Raw genomic sequence first — 16,521 nt, 5'->3', positions numbered from 1 at the left:
TTACAAGCAGATCAATCCCTGTTCCATGTAATAACAGCGAGTGCAAAGTTTCATAGTATCAGTTACAATAGCAAAAAGTGGGAAATGAGTGGCTAGGTAGCAGCAGGTATATAGAAACAGATACGAACTTCAGATAAGATTCCAATGTTAAAATTATAATGTACTCCCCTAGGAGCTAGCTTCATGCTTGTATACACCATATGAATAGGTAAGGTGTACAAGTGTCAGAAGTAATCTTTCCTGCTCTATTATGCCCATTTTAGAGACATAACATATTATCAAGTACTTCCATTAAGACCTTGTCAACTTGCAGACATCACACAAGGAATGTGACAAACTGAAGAGACACTCAGGAAGAACAAAATCAAAGAAGGAAGAAAAAAAAAATCCATGAAGAAAAATTGAGTTTTGGGTTTGCATACTCCAAAAAGGCAGCAACTACAGTAGGGACATGACACCAGACTTCCAGTCATTGCTGTAAGAGGAAAAGAATAAACTACTCTCCATGCTGCTGCAGAGATGGAAAGTATTAATAAACTGAAGAAACAGGAGATTGAGGCTAAATATTTGGGGGAAAAAAGCCTTTTGCAATCTTAAGGACAGTTAAGCACCGGAACATCCATCCCTGGGTGTTTTAAAGATCAGATTAGATGTTCATCAACATTAGGTATAGCTGACTGTCCCTTGGAGCAAGAAGAGGTATTAGTTGATCTAATCCATCCAGCTCACAACAGAACATGCTACTCATAATTACTAGTCCACGGGAAAAAACATCTGTTTGTTTAGTGCAGTAGTCTGGACTTGGACTGAATTTTAGGATGGTTTCAAGGAAAGGAATGTCTGGATTCTTACACATAAGGGGATTTCAAGCTTTTTCAATTTGAGAGTAAAAGAATTCAAATCAAAATAACTTTTAGTGCGATAAATTGCAAATTGCTTTGTTGACTTAATCTAGACAGATGTAAAACTCAAACCTTATAAACTGAATCTGCTAGTTGTCTATACTGGGGCCAAATCTAGGTGGTAGAAATCAGAAAAAGGACACGCAGGGCAGACACTAAATATCAAAAGTAGCATTAATGTCTGTAAATCACAAAGTATTTATGATTTTTTGAATACATACAGAAGGAATGAGAAATTAGAGCAGGCAATTACTGTAGACCATCAGAAAATCTATCAGAAATATCACCCCAAAATACTATATGCTCACACCTATTTTGAACAAAGTGTACATATTTTATAATAAGCAATGACAGCAATAAACATCCACGCTTGCAGATACAAAAGGTTTGACATGCTAAGACAAAAGCTTCCTGCAGAAAAAAAACCCAACTAAAATATGTGCCACGGTGGACCAAAGTTCTCCTTTCTTAGTGAAGAACTGGCTGTGAATAAAAAGAACAATTTAAATAACTACCAGTGGCTTCAGCTCAGCACTCGTATAGCAAAGTTCACAGGTCACATCTGCATCAGCAAGTAATGCAGCCAGAGAGAAGTGCATTTGTAAAACAGAACAGTTGGTCCTGAGGGCCTAACATACATACTGTATGCATTTCTAACTACAGTTAGCCGTGACTAAAACACCTGATGCCATGGATTGGTTGCCATTAGAGAGCAGAACATGTTGGTGCACTCCTGGAGCATCTCTTCCAGCCTATTTTGATCCAGAAGGAATCAAATTCACTCATACCAAGACTGCTCTGCAATGCGAACCAAAGCATGCTGAAGTGGGGACACTTGGGAGACAGACTTCAAAAGCACACTCCCCACCTAAACTAACAAACTGATGTTTGTTAAACAGTGATAAAGCTACTGTATCAGCTTGTTTTAAGAAAGGAAAAACAAAGTAAAATGTTGAGGTAAAACAAAAATAAATATTCAAGTTTGACAAGTTGGAAAATCCTAGAACATGTTGCAAGGTGTGACAAATTTTAAGTCCATGAGAAAAAGAAAAAAAAAAAAAAGAGAGAGAAAAAGTTATGAGACACCTTCAGAGACAAAGACAAGGGCACACAAGTGAAAAAAACCAACCAACCAAAAAACCCAAACCAATCAGATGTTGAGATAGAAACAACAGTCGAAAAGTACTACCAGCTTTGGGACAGGTAAGCAAAACAGTTACAGCAAAAATAAGATCCCATAAGAACAGCTGCTCAGAGCATTCAAAAATTGTTGTGATGGCATGTGATATAAGCAGCAGCAGATCTTATAATTCTCAGCATAACCCCCCCCCTTTTTTTTATAATGTTCCCTTGGATTAAAAAAGAAAAATTAAAAAAAAAAAAAAAAATCACAGACCTAAGAGATACCAGATTACGTGAAAGAGAGGAAAAAGAATCCTATCTCTTCTATACTGAGTATTACTTGACTTTTTAAATTCAGTTAAAAGAAAAGGAATGGCAAATAATATTTAATGAACACCGCTTATTAGCTATTGGATTTTCTTTTGAAACATTGCAAAGTAGGTCACGTATTTTGCCATTTGCTTTTACATGAAAAGATAATTGCAAAATGTCTTGTAGAGAAACCTTTATAGAAAACCATAATAAAGGCCAAGTATTAAATTCAATAATCTAACAACTAGTCTTAAAGTCATAACATACTTAGAACATCAAAGATAACAAGCCCGGAGGAGAAATAAATAAAAATTTCTGTGGATCTGTTCCAGGCTGATTAAATGCAGCATTTCTCCAATCGCATGGAGAAGGAATACTCTGTATGGGTATCTCACCTATTCTCCCTCTAGTTTATTTTGTAATATGCCAAAAAACCCTCCCCAGTATTAAACACTTCTTTTCTGTCATAGCTAAGTAAGGAGCAGTTTAAAATTTTGTCTTCTTTTGCTATTATTTCCATATAATTTAGGCCAACAACAAAACAACTAAATTAGCCAAAACCTTAACCTATGCTACCAGGACCTTTATTTGCATCCACAACCTCTGAGCCACTATTATAGTCTACTCAAACGTGGTCTACCAAAGATAACAAAGATTCAAGATGAACGCTATTAGCAGTATTAAAAACATTCCTTCTGGCATTCTGCAATTGTTATTTTATCTGACTGAACTACTAGCCACACAATACAAAAAATACAACTCTCCAAGAGTGTACTTGCAATGGTGGCTGGAAGTCACTCTTGAATTTCTTTTAGTCTACAACAGCCAAAGGTCACGATAACCTTAATAGAAACTAAAGCAGTCTAGCCCTTAAGGTGACTAAAGCCTCTTCCAGTGGCAAGAGCTTTTAAGCTTTACCCAATTATGTCAATATTTCAGGAAAAAAAATGCTCAAATAATACCTGTAACAACCTTTGAAAAATAAAACGTACCAAATTACTGAGATCACATCGATGAGCAGCATATTGTATGTATACAACACCAATTTGTTAAAATTGACTAATAATCTTCAACCAAAGTCAAGGAAATTGTTAATCAAGTTTCTGACATCTATAGCTTTTGCTGCACACGTACAGAAACCACTCTCCTCTCCAAACTCTGGCATTTAGGTTTAAATCACTTCGCCAGTGGTTAACAGCTACAAAACCCAGTTTGAAATAGCACAGGATTTCTGCTTCTATTCCAACCTTGTATGACTGAACTCGACAGATTGTTTCAACTGGCTTTCCTAGTACATGTTGTTCGGCGACAGAGGAGGCCTAAGACTTGCATCTTCCACAGGGCAAGGAGACAACCGAGCAAACAAGACCTTGTGTAACATGAAGGGCGGGCTTTATTCTGCCAGCATATGGAAGGACCAACACTCAGGACCGGCAGGCCAAAGGACTGAGTTGATGATAGTCAACTAAGATGTGAATGTCATTTTAACTCATAAGTCTCAAATAGTCACAGTGCAGTTCTGATCATGGAAGATTCTGCTTCTAAACTCAAACCACCTGATGATCCAAGCAGATGGCTCAATTTTTCTGGACTGATCCGCACCAAACATCAGTAAGCCGTAAGGAGCTATCAGGCTATTTCATGCCCCTAGTGATGAACAAGATTTTACTGTAACCGCTTTCATTAACTCTTGATGAGTTTACTGCAGTAAGTTCATTTAAGAGTGTCAACAATTTCAAAAAACCAGCACCGGCAGTTGTTTAAATTTGCCAAAACTGCGAGAAAAACCTGCTGCAGTTTACAACCCTCTCGGGAGACTGGTGAGCACAGGCTGCAGCCTCCCTGAAAGCAGAGGGGGGCAGCGGGAGGAGGCCCAGCAGCAGAGCTGGCTGATGGGGTTCCTGCCTCCTCCAAGCAAACCCCCAATTTACCGCAGGGACAGCTGCCCATCACCATAACCGCTGTGGTAGCACACCTCGGCATGGCAGCACCGAGAAAACTCGGAAAGCAACACTTCTGCGAAGGCTGCTACATTATGCAGTTATAGCCTAAAGCTACTTTCCTAAACACAAAGCAAGCTGAAGTTAAAATACATCAATGCCACTCTAGAAAGTCAACTAAAAGCAAAACGCATTAGAATAAGCAAGTAAGCCTGTGAGTAATATCTGGCCTGATAAATGCTGGGTTTCTCACAGGTGCAAACATCAGCATCATTTTGTATTTGCACGACTATTTCTAGTATCTGCCATCTGTGCTGCACTATTTAATAATAAAACAGCTGACCCGCAGCCTCAAAAGGAGAAAGTGTTATAAAAAATAATATTAAATCAAGCCAACGAGATAAAAAAAATAGACTTTTCTATACTCTGCCAGTTTTATGTTTAGTATTATCATCAGTCCTTCTTTAAATTACAAAGCACTTTTTAATACAATGTTCACAAAATTCACGTTAGAAAATATTTCCCAATCTCAAAAATCAGAGGTCAATGAAGAAATTTTGAAAGCCTTATATTTGCAGAGTATTATTTGCAAATGAAAACTGTTACTGATATAAATTATTTGTAATAATAATAATAATATTGAAAAATATATGAAGGTTTAGTCAATCTTTCAGATTTCATCGTTTACGGTTGCGGTCTCCTGCCTCCAGCAGCACCTCAGAAGCACACAGAGGTAGGATCACACCACAAGCATCACCTTTTGCTTTACATTTATCTCAAATTTTTTTGTTGTTGGCAGCAGTATCTCAAGATCTTAAAGGCCTTTGATGTTGCCTTTGAATGACAATGACATTATTAACATGAGGTTAACATGACTATTAAAGTAAAACTCTAAAAACAAATTCTCCTTGCGTAGACACATTCAGTTTGATGGTACAGTGTATCAACGAGCCAAAAGATTACTGAAAATGCATTGAAAGCTGCTACCAAAAGTGCCATAAGCAATTAAGAACTAGGACAACAAAGCAAATATTTGATTATAATTAAATAACCAGTTGCATACGAAAAGCTAAAATAAAAGGCACCCACACACTGAGCATGTAAACCACCAATATTACAATACACTATGTTCAGTGAACTGAATTATTGTGTAAGTAACCATAACCTCCCCCTTCTAGAAGAGGCAGAGGATTTTATGCGTGGAATTAATCTGGTCCGAGGAACCACATCAAATGCTAAAGCTGACATACAAAAATTATTACATATTGTTGATTTCAGTGGAGATGCAGTAAAATGTAGCTTTTAGATAACGTACAGAAAGAACACCTAGTACAGTCATTTAGGTGTTCTGTAAAAAAAACCCAAAACCAAACTCAACCATAGTGAGTATATACTCCAGTCATCAATAGTGAAATTAATTCCCTTGTGACAATTTCAAATTGTAAAGTGATCAGAAATAACTTTGAGTAATTCAGATAGTGCAAACTGTGTGATAGATTATAAAAACCCATTTTCTTCTCTAAGTAAAATTAAATTTATCATATAGTTTTATTTGATAAACCCATCCAAGTACTAACTTGTAGGTGACACAGTAAAAAGGTGCATTTTCCATTCTAAACTTTTGGGGTTTTCTTCATACTGTAAAACTTTATTATGAAAACACAAGCTGTAAGTAGAATGACAATAGGCTCTGAAAGGGTATACTGCATTAAAGCACAAAAACTCTCTCAATTTCTTTCTAATCTCATTCCCTGCAAGTCCTTCCAACTGTTTTCAATTAACAGCATTGCAATTTTCATTCATTTAAAGTTTGGGGGTTTTTATTTTTAAACATATTATGTGCTTACTAAAAGATGCAAAGTATGTTTAATCACTCTCTGGGAAGGTAAAAAGCAACTTTGTTGCTTTGCAACTCCCACTTCAAAGAAAAAAGCTTAAGCTGTGTGTTCCACAAAGCAAGCAGAGCAAACCAATTCACTATTCAGTCAAATCTACAAGTATGTTTACAGGCAAAGTAATGCATATGAAAATATTCATTCTCCATTTATAATTAAAGACATTAACCTATTTTCTCCCAAAAATAAGCTTTACTTTTTGTCATCCACAAATGGATCAAAACTATTCAGACTATGAAAAGTTCTGTTAAGTAGCTCTATTCAACAAGCCAGCAGGAGCATGTGTGCTGTGACAGCTTCTGATACAGGAGGATTCCATGGGAATTCTTAAATACTTACAACAACTCCATGTGCAGCATCTGAAGTCAAATTATGACTAAGCTAACAAACTCTCGTGCAATGACTAAGGCAAATGGCAAGCAAGATGCCTTGGGAAACAAGATACCATAGGTTTCCTTAGAATCCTACAAAATAGCATTACAAAGTCAACAACCCAGCTGGAACAATGTGGTGTTCAGCAACGCTACAGCCAAAGCTATCTCCAGAAGACCGATTAAACCCTTCCCACATTTAGTTTCCCAAACTTAGCAAGATTATGGATCTCTATCTCCATGGTAAACCAAGTCTTGTTTCAGGGTTTTGTCTCTTGTAAAAATATCACCTCTTTGTAAGGCCATATATTTCAAAACACATTAAGAGTTAGGCAAAGGTTCTACAAATTATTTTAATGGAAATTTGCAGGAAAAGGCTTTGATAACAGCTTCTGCCCACTTCTCTGTTGTATCCCCACCATCATGCCCATTACAAGACAAACCTACTGATGTCTGCCTTGAAGCAACTGTCTGATGACAGAGGAGCACCTGATTTTGATCCATCACAAACATGCTTCTACTACAACAGGATGGAAGAAGCCTCTGGAAAACAGAGTCCCAGAATCAATGACCCATTTCACTGTGCTCACTATCCAAATCTGAGGACCTCCTACTTCAGGAAAGGTAGTGCCAGGGAGCTAGATTAATAGTTGTAATGAGCCAAATCTAATCTGCAGACTAGATCTTACTTGCCCCAATTATTAAAATATATTTGACTTCAGAAGCAGCCATGTTTTGAAAGAACTGAGCTGCAAAAGAACATCAGGTCTCAACTGAAAAAGTCCAGAATTAGTTAAAACATTAAGATTTTTCAGAGAAGAGAATAAGCTCAGCAAACTAACCCATTAGAAGTACAAATCAGAGAATTATTACAAAGTTACTGTGAGCACTTTATCATCTGTTGAGCAACTGGGAGAGAAAATGAATGGCAAAGCACTAGGCCAAGAAATGGAAAAAGCATTTGTTGAAAGAATTCTCTTAACTTTCCTTATAATTTGGGCAAATCTACATTAAAAGGCATGTCTGTCTACTGTCAGATTTATGACTGCAGTTCAGAACAACAGAAGTTGCCCTGATCTTATATTCTCACATAGGCATCTTCAGGGGATTGAGCTAGACTGGTCAAACTTTGTAGAGCATTTCTTACATTCTTATGCATGAGAAATCAAAGAAGTTCAGACTGAACAGGTCCCTCCTTTTCTCAAAGCTCATTGCCCTATTTTTTGCTCATTTGAAGACTGTAGATTCAAAAGTATACGAAGGCTCTAAGTTACCAATTTCTACCATTGTCACTCTATCCAAATAAAAAAAAATACACGTACCCCTGTCCTCACAGGGATTTTGCTGAGTGCATAGACAGCTCAACCAAGTTGGTGAAACTGGCCACACTGTAATTATTTTGTGGGCACGTTGTGCATCTTGTTGTCAATTTAAGTTACAGTATCACATTTGTTTCAAGCCAAATCTTAAAATATTTTCTTAAACTGTTTTATTTTCTGCAAGTTATATAAAATATCTAATTTCTTTGCCAAAGGATTACTGACCTTGTTATCACATGCTGACCCTAAGCGCAGCAGAATTCATAGGCAGAGCATTTATGGATATACTGTGTTCCACTTCCTTAGCACAGCAAGGTTTGCGATGACTTAAGGCAAAGCCACTCATTTAGTAAAAAGGAAGCATTAGACGGCTTGAGTAAGATCTAATCTCATCTAAGGAAACAGTATTTTGTGCCTAAAACAATAGACCCAAACAGCATCCATATGATTTTGGAAGTACTTGTGTACATGAGTAAATGCAACTTTTCCATTTCAATTACCATATCAATCCTTACTGTCTAGAACTGTATTCCCTCATGAAAACACAGGTAAAGTTACAAGAAAGCTTTTAGTTTTTAGCTACGCTGAGGCTCTGAAATAAAAATAACATGTCCTAAACTATTTACTGCTTGCTACTTCCTCCCACTCATAAAAAGTCTTCAAAATTTAAGACAGGACTTGAGCAGCCTTAGGTCACTTTACCTTTGTGCAAAGGAAATTCTTTTAAAATTCAGATTAGCCAAAGCAACAAGTCACAAGAATACCGCATCAGTAAATGCTATGAAAATTGGTTTATTAAAAGGCATAAAATATTTTTTCATATCTTTTTCAGACAGGTTCTAAATTATTTTTTCACTTAATGAGTGAAGAACTATTTCTTAATATAATTTGAAAGAAATTAAAACCTCCACCTTAGGTGTTAAAACAAGGTAGAAGGCTGAAAAGCTCCCAACCCAGTCAAACTGTGCGCAAGGCACCGCTGTACCCCAGCTGAAGACAATGCTTCTTCACAAGGACAGAAACCCTACTGTGAAAGTAAAGTGAAAAATAGGTTCTGAATTTTATACAAAATAATATGCTTGCAGTAATAGTCCTTACTCTAAATTTTAAGAAGTTTTGACCATTCTGTATGCTCCTCTGCTTGGAGTACACATACACAGTAACAGTTGCCTGGAAAGCAACAACTTTTAAGGTTAGAATCAGTAAGACTTCAACGGGATGAAACATAGAAAAACACCTATTCGTGTCCAGTAGGAGGGTAGATACTAAACAAGCTTTAGCCCTTCCTGAAAAGCAGTATTAAAGGAGGCCATTCACACAGGGCTTCCCTCAGAACCACTCTATTTCAGGTTGAAGAACTCTAGAGGATAAATGAAGCATAAATGAAGGACCCAGGATTCGTGTGTATATTAGATATATCAGAGAAAAAAAACTCCTAACATTCAACTCATTTTCTACAGGTTCGTACCTAAAACCTGCAATAAATTCATTTTACCTCCCCTCAGTAAAGACATGTAAGAAACGGAAAATGAATAAAAAGAGCAATAATTTAAATTGCAGCAAAACTGCACCTTGTTTAGACAATTCTACGATAAAGGCATAAAGCTTGTCATTTTTCAGGATGCTTACAAAGAGATTGTGTATGCCATGTTTTAGTCTTTTTATTACCAGCTGGATTTCCTGAATATAAAAGTGATTTACTCCTTTCCCCAAAGCTTCCTCTACCTTTATTTTTCCCCCACATTTACCTACTCCATTTCAATATAAATGTGAAGACAAAGATTCAAAGTGTTTCAAGATCTATAATGCTGGAAGATTTTCCCCACAGGTGTTCATAAAACTGGATCCAGGTTTTGAACATTAATCTTTATTAGCTTAGAGAAAATTGAGCAAATTTATTTTTGTCTGTCAATACTAAGTATTATCCAAATAACACCACAGTCAATGTATTTATTGTGTTCTCATATACAGAACAACATCTTTAGTAGAATTCCAGTTGAAAGACGATTTGAAAACGTGGTTATTTTCAATTGGAAAAAGTTTTCAAAACCATAAAATTGGTTGAAAACTAAAAGAATACAACCACCTTTGCAACCTTTCTCATCTACTGCAAGCCAAATGCAATATCAAAATGAACATGTAATACAGAATACACATTTAGCTATACATGAATGATCAAAGGTCTACAGACGTCAATATCCCCACCATATAATTATGTTGATCAACTTTTTTTTAAAAAAATTACAATAGCATATAACAGTTTAAGATTTTACAAACAAACTCAAAGTTGTAATGGTCAATAGTGAAGTTACAAGGAAAAAAAAATCCTGTAACAAGAACTTGGAAATAAAACTTTAAAAAGCTTTTGCAAAAATCACTCTTCCATTTCCTGTAGGAACAGCATCACTCTTCTGCCAACTACAGCAGCTTCTATGCCCCATTTTGGCCACTTCTCCCACAAGCTTTCACAATTTCTCATTTGTCATTCCTGGTGGCTGGAACACCCACCTTCATTCTCTTGAAGTCCCATTCTAAGATCCACTTCTGCAACATTGCCTACAGAAAGAGTAGGCAACTAAAACACTCATTCACTGTGTACACTATACAGTACAGCGTTCATGTAACTTTACCTTTCTTACTACACAATAATGATTTGTCTCCCTTAGTGCATCAAATCTAAAAGTGGAGATTTAATATCTAAGAATCACTTTGGAGAAATAGTGTCTACTGGTTTTGCACCTCTCAGTGCTCACAGAAAGAAAAGTATGGTCAACATTATAAACACTTCATTGTGCCTGTGCGCATCTGTGGCACATGCATATATGTAACGGACATAAAGAGAAAAAGAGCGGCCTATTTAATTTTCTTTACACTTCACATTTTAATCCTTTGCTGGCTCACCTGAAATTTCTCAAAATCATTTATGAAACTGAATTGGAAAGCTGCATTTAAGCACTTTGTTTTGTTTTAAAAAGCCTTCTACTCTAAAACTATTTCCTTCTATCTTTGAAAATCTGGATTAAAATTCAACTAAGAGTCTATAGGAAATGTTTATGTTTACACAGGTCAAGGTCTATCAAGACTATGCTCACATTTGTATTAAACAACTATATTTCTGGACAATCATGGAGGCAGACACCTTTCTGAAAGTCTGAAGGAACTTATTTATATTTTTATTAAAAAAAAATCTAGCATGTATGTTGCTTACACATATTAAATGCAAGCCTATCATGAGATGGTATTATTGACCTTCAGGTGACATGAACCTGAAGTCATGCTTGCAGTCTACCAGTTATTTCTACATGGCACTCTATATAGAAGCAAAAAACTGGCTAATTTATTTATTTCAATAATAAGCAGAGCTTCAGTAATGTCAATGCAGTTCTAACATACAATAATGCATTACGAATGGAAAAAATGTTTAAGAATAGTTGGTTTTGTAATTTTGTGTCATTACAAATGGGAAGTAGAATAGTTGAGCAGACAAACAAGCTGCACAAGGCATTTTCAGAAGCGAAAAACGGTTGAAGATGTAAAATGCAAAACCACAACAAAACCACGGTAGACAACATGCAAACACAACATATAATCAATAATCCAATTTAAGTTACAAATTCAATTCTTAAAGATGAAAAATAAAACCCTGGCAAGCATATAGCTGAAGTTTACATGTATGAACTCACTAAAATTAAAGCACTTGCCGCTGAAAGCACTGTCCTTCACAACTTAAAAGCTAAATGAAGCCCTTTCTCACATATATTTGATGTACTTTAAACAATCTCGCTATTAAAAGGGGAAAAAATAAGCTTATTCAACTTACATCTTTTTCTGACCGATGTGGGAACATCGATGATTGGCTGTAGTACATGTTTTCGTCATGGTAGTCACCATCAACCCCCTCTACAAACTTCTTCCTTGAAGCACCAAACATGCTGTTTGTCACCTAAATAAGAAAAACAATCATATACCATATAAGATTTGGTTTGCTACATACTTATAATAGTATATATTTTAAATATCTGTAAGGATTGTTTAAAAAAAAAAAAAAACTTGTTTCTCAACATTTGAAAATTCCTCTTTAAAAATATTTTTTGTATATTGCCAACATAATGGTTCTTCCAAGTGCAATTTTCATATGAAACTCATATTAGAAAGGACTGGGGCAGGGAGAGGCAACATGCCTCATTTTTTGGAGGAGTGTTCATTTCTTGGTTGGTTTTTTTGAGTCCTATGACCTTTCACTCAGGTTTACTTAAAATTACAGGATGTCAGACAACAAAACAGCAAATTTCTCATATTTTCATCTCCTCAGGTAAACACTTTCTATCTAAAAGAAGAAAATTAAGGAATGTTCTTTAGAGCTCAGCCACCTTGTGAGAAATAACATTAATAAAAAAAGGAAAAAAAAAATCTGCAAAATTACTCCCATGTCTCATCACCACAACTTAGGAAAAGCAGCTTTCTACTCGACCCAGTGCACTCAGAGCCAATACTAAGTAAGAGAAGGTCGAGCTTAACCACACTTAACAACCTCATCACAGACTGGCAAAGTTACTGCAGACAGCTCATAAAAAACAACTAGATTTTATTTTGCCCTTACTCCCACAGGTACACACACACACAGAGACAGAGCTGCTAAGTCAGGAACCGGAAACTGAAGAAACAGCAGCCACACAGCTGGTCACAGAACCTTAATTCATTAGAAAATTTAATCCCACAGCAAGGTCATACAAATTCGCTAAAGCATCTACTGCATGCAGTGCATATTTATACACCTGAGTCTCTTATTTATGTAAAAATACACACACCTCTGTTATGTTCCTAATCTATCTGGCTAGGAAACACTAACACAGCGCAGTGGGGCCTAACCAAGCCCCGTTTTAACCAAACAGGTTAATGATCAAACCAGCAAAATGGCATATTCTGGTCAGCACTGAGCAACTCACCCAGTTTCTTGTACCATATGGGGAGACTGGAGAGGCCGCAACCAACAGCATCGTAATCAACCCTGAGCTACTGCCCTGCATAACATACCTCCAAACGGATCTTTGACATCTTGAAAGGTAAGGAAGCTAAGTTACGGTTAGCTTATGAAATGCTCTGAGCCCTAAGATTCACTATCTTCACTACTGACAGCATTCACTAAACTTAAAAAACAATATAAAAAAATAGGACAATTAAAAAAAAATTTTTAACGAGTCATTTCACTCTACCTTAGGCTTATGCTTGAAATTGAAATTTCAAAACATTTATTCTGGTTGGCTGCAAGGAGAGCTACTTTCAGCTTGAAATCCTCTTATCCCTACTGACACAAAATTACTCTGATATTCCTCACATTGTGGCTTATTCAAATTTCACCTTTACTGATGAAGGTTTCTAGGCAGTGTTTAATAACATGGATACTCCTATGCTACTAACAACTTAACCCCATGAATTCAAAGTCATAGGAGTTTTGAGTAAAAGTAAAGTCATCACTTGGGATGCATTTAATACATCTATAATCACAGAATTGCCCTAAAACATTCAACTAACCAAAAGCCTTTTCCACTACTCCTACAAGAGGGTTTCAGATATTTAGACCACTGATGTCTCCGAACAAATTTATAATGTTACACACATGTGAAGGCATGTAAAGGTACTGCACACCTTCTTCAGAGAAACTGCTCCAATGCATTCAGCTGACTTTCACACTTGTAGTGAAGCTTTCATTACACTATAAGCATATCCCACTGTGCTAATCCCCTTACAATGCAATTATCACCTACCAGATGGGATGGAGCATTTAACAGGCTAAGGGGATTATCTTGTCCTTTTCTCTGCCCAAGTAAAGTGCGGAGAGATGAGCAGTTGCCTTTAACCGCTGTAAAAAGGATAGTGAAATGCTTTGGTGAAGCTATCCTGAGCAATGAGGAGAACCTGAGCATCTTAAACTACTGCTCTTGAGAAGGTGAAAGGCAGCTTCTCAAAAGTTGTGAAGAATTTTTTGGTGCTCCTTTAACAATACCTGGCATAAGAGAAGAGGGCTTTTTTGCCACATAACCTTCTCTTGTGGTACACCATCAGAATAACAAAAGTTAACTGTGATAGAAAGCAAGTCACCAAAGCATATACCATACTGTACTAATGTAATACCTAACCCTGAGCTACAGGACAGGAACTATATAAGGGGGGGGGGGGGGGGAATTCTGTCTTTGACCCTGTAGCTTTTGATCTTATTTCCGCAAAGGTTTACACATGGCTGGCTACACATGCACTGTAAAGATTTCTGAGTCAGTGGAGTAAGGTCAGAGCTTTCAGTCTTAAAATGTATGCTTAAAGCTGCTGCAAGAAAGCTAGTATGTCCAAATATGAAGTCTATATGCTGAAAAGCTGAAAGATAGTTTAAACCCTCTCCACTAAATTTAAATTGTCTAAAAGTTTATTTTTTTATATTGATAATCATGTAAGACAGTGGCCCAAAAACTAATCAAGGCTATGCCCTGAAGACTGATGAAGTGCAATGATATTAATATGGGAGTCTTACAAGAGTATGGATATTAAAAAAAGAAATGAAAAAAACTGTTAATAATTAGATAGATTAAATATTGATACTTCTATTGGCAACCCATATTTCTATGCGATATCTAACAGGACTGTGCTGCTGAACTGCAGAGAGCAGAGCAGTGCATTGCAGGCTGCAGCTGCCGGGGAAGAAGGGAAGGCCAAAGGAGCCCTGCCTGCAACCCAGCTGCACCGCTGCACCCGACTGCTCCGAAGACCTTCAAAAACTTTTTGCAAAGAGTGACGCTTCTTCACAGCAGCATATCTGTGAGTGATTCTGTGCCATTCAATGCTGCCAAGCGAAGCAGTCGTGTGCAGGGCTCAAGCTGTCCACGCTCCCGCCAAGGGAAGCGGTCGGTACAGGCACTGGAGGGCATTCTGGCAGCTGCCTGCACCCCTAACAAGATTTCTCTTCACTAGAAAGAACTGCCACTTGTTCTAAGGGTAAACCACAGCACAGATCAGAACAGAGACATGTGGCATTGCAATTCACGCTGCTATCCAGCCCTGTTACAAAACTAAACAGCACAATAGAACGAGGCAGCCGCTAAAGACCAGTAACTGAAAGGGCAGGAACTGGGATTAGAGACTGAAGCTGCAGCTGCCATAGCCAGGCTGCTTGCTTCTTGCTTGTTCTTAGGCTAACACCAGCAGCCAATTTATCTACTTTACAGTATTACAGCAGGTTTATGCAACGACATTGTCATTGGTTGCCAAGTTAGCAGTAGGCATCTTCCTATCCACATTAACTTATTCCAGTATTCACTAACATATTCATTAGTCAGTCATGTTACAAGCATATGCACAGATATTGAAAATACACTGTTGCACTACTATTTGTAAGGTGTGAGAATAACTGGGGCTGTGCCAAACACAGGCAGATCTGCAGACGGAACTTTGTTGCTTGTTTATTAGGACAAGAAGCCACCAGGAAACCTCATACACAAAGACTGCAGCTCCTTTTTCATAGACTGATAGATCAGTGTCCCATCAGCTACAAAAGTAAATGCAGCAAAGTTCACGCAGCACTTACAAATACATTTTAAACCCTTTGGAAAGTAACAGTGACCTGGGGTTTTGTACTTTCACAGGATCTAGACTGATGAGGTGAAAGACAGAAATCAGCTCTTGTATTTAAGTCCCTCATTCATACATATATACCTATACGCATACACACTTACGCCAACACAATCTCACAGAAGTGGTACTCCAGTTGCATGGCAATTTTATTAAGTAAAGGATACTCAGCCTATTTTCATACAGATCCCTCTCCTAATCCTGTAACTACTTTTCCTGTTCTACTGTGGGAACTCAGTCCTCTGTTGCACAAGATACATTGGCAGTGTAACCATTCATTAAAAATGGTGCACTTCTGTCAATTCATCCTTCAGCATAATATTGCAGAAGTACCTACAATTCCCACTGGTAGACTCATTAACAAATATTATTAGAAAATACTTGTGGTAACAGAAGAAAGAAAGGGAAGGAGTTACATGTTAGGATGGAGTTCAGAGAACTAACCAGCCATGCTGCCACAAACCATGCCCAAGTCTGATCAGATGAACACAAGCGCTTCTTTCAAGGCACAAGCACATCATGTCTGAAAATCAGATTTACCCACAACTTCAGGTTAATGATAACCAAGCAAAATGCAGTCACAAACCTGACAAGATCTTTAAATTCTTGTGTGGAACATTCCCTAACAACCACCACTACAGGGCAACTAAAAGCACCATACAAATGTTAAGAACTTGAAGCACGTAATAAACAGTTTGCTGCACTCATTGACCTTTATCCTTCAGCTGAATACAAGACAATCAACAGTACTTATTTAAAAAAAAAAAAACCCACTCCCAAAATAACCCCAAAAAACAGATTTCAAGAAAACCCCTTTTCATTGCAAGAAACACTGCAGTATAGCGTACTTCAGCACACAAAAACTTTTTTGTTAGCAATAACTGAAAATACATTATTGACATAGAATTTGTAAGGAAAAACTATTAAAAATGTTGTCATCTTAAGCTGCTAAAAGATCTTCTCTATAATCACTTATAAAGTGATGCTATGATTGTATATTAAATTAGTTTAACAGCCTGAAGCAAATTATAGTATTAAAATAT

General features: G+C 37.0%; 1 protein-coding gene across 14 annotated transcripts in view; it reads right to left on the bottom strand.

The window, feature by feature from the left end:
* The window catches only part of CNOT2 (CCR4-NOT transcription complex subunit 2), a 90,561-nt gene that overhangs the window by 25,498 nt on the left and 48,542 nt on the right, over positions 1-16,521 (bottom strand). For 8 of the 14 annotated variants that reach the window (XM_054841033.1, XM_054841027.1, XM_054840998.1 and 5 more), the window contains 2 exons: positions 11,682-11,804; positions 10,370-10,417 (listed from right to left, as the gene is read on the bottom strand). In XM_054841033.1, the coding sequence (XP_054697008.1) occupies positions 10,370-10,417; positions 11,682-11,792 (159 nt within the window). In that variant the 5' untranslated portion in view covers positions 11,793-11,804. Of the gene's footprint in view, positions 1-10,369; positions 10,418-11,681; positions 11,805-16,521 lie in introns of those variants that run through there. The other 6 variants (XM_054841080.1, XM_054841015.1, XM_054841072.1 and 3 more) reach the window with 3 other exon arrangements.

This window comes from Grus americana, chromosome 1 (assembly GCF_028858705.1).
Source record: "Grus americana isolate bGruAme1 chromosome 1, bGruAme1.mat, whole genome shotgun sequence".
NCBI classification, from domain to species: domain Eukaryota; kingdom Metazoa; phylum Chordata; class Aves; order Gruiformes; family Gruidae; genus Grus; species Grus americana.
Note: the sequence above shows the minus strand (reverse complement) of the source record. Positions and strands in the feature narration are given on the sequence as shown.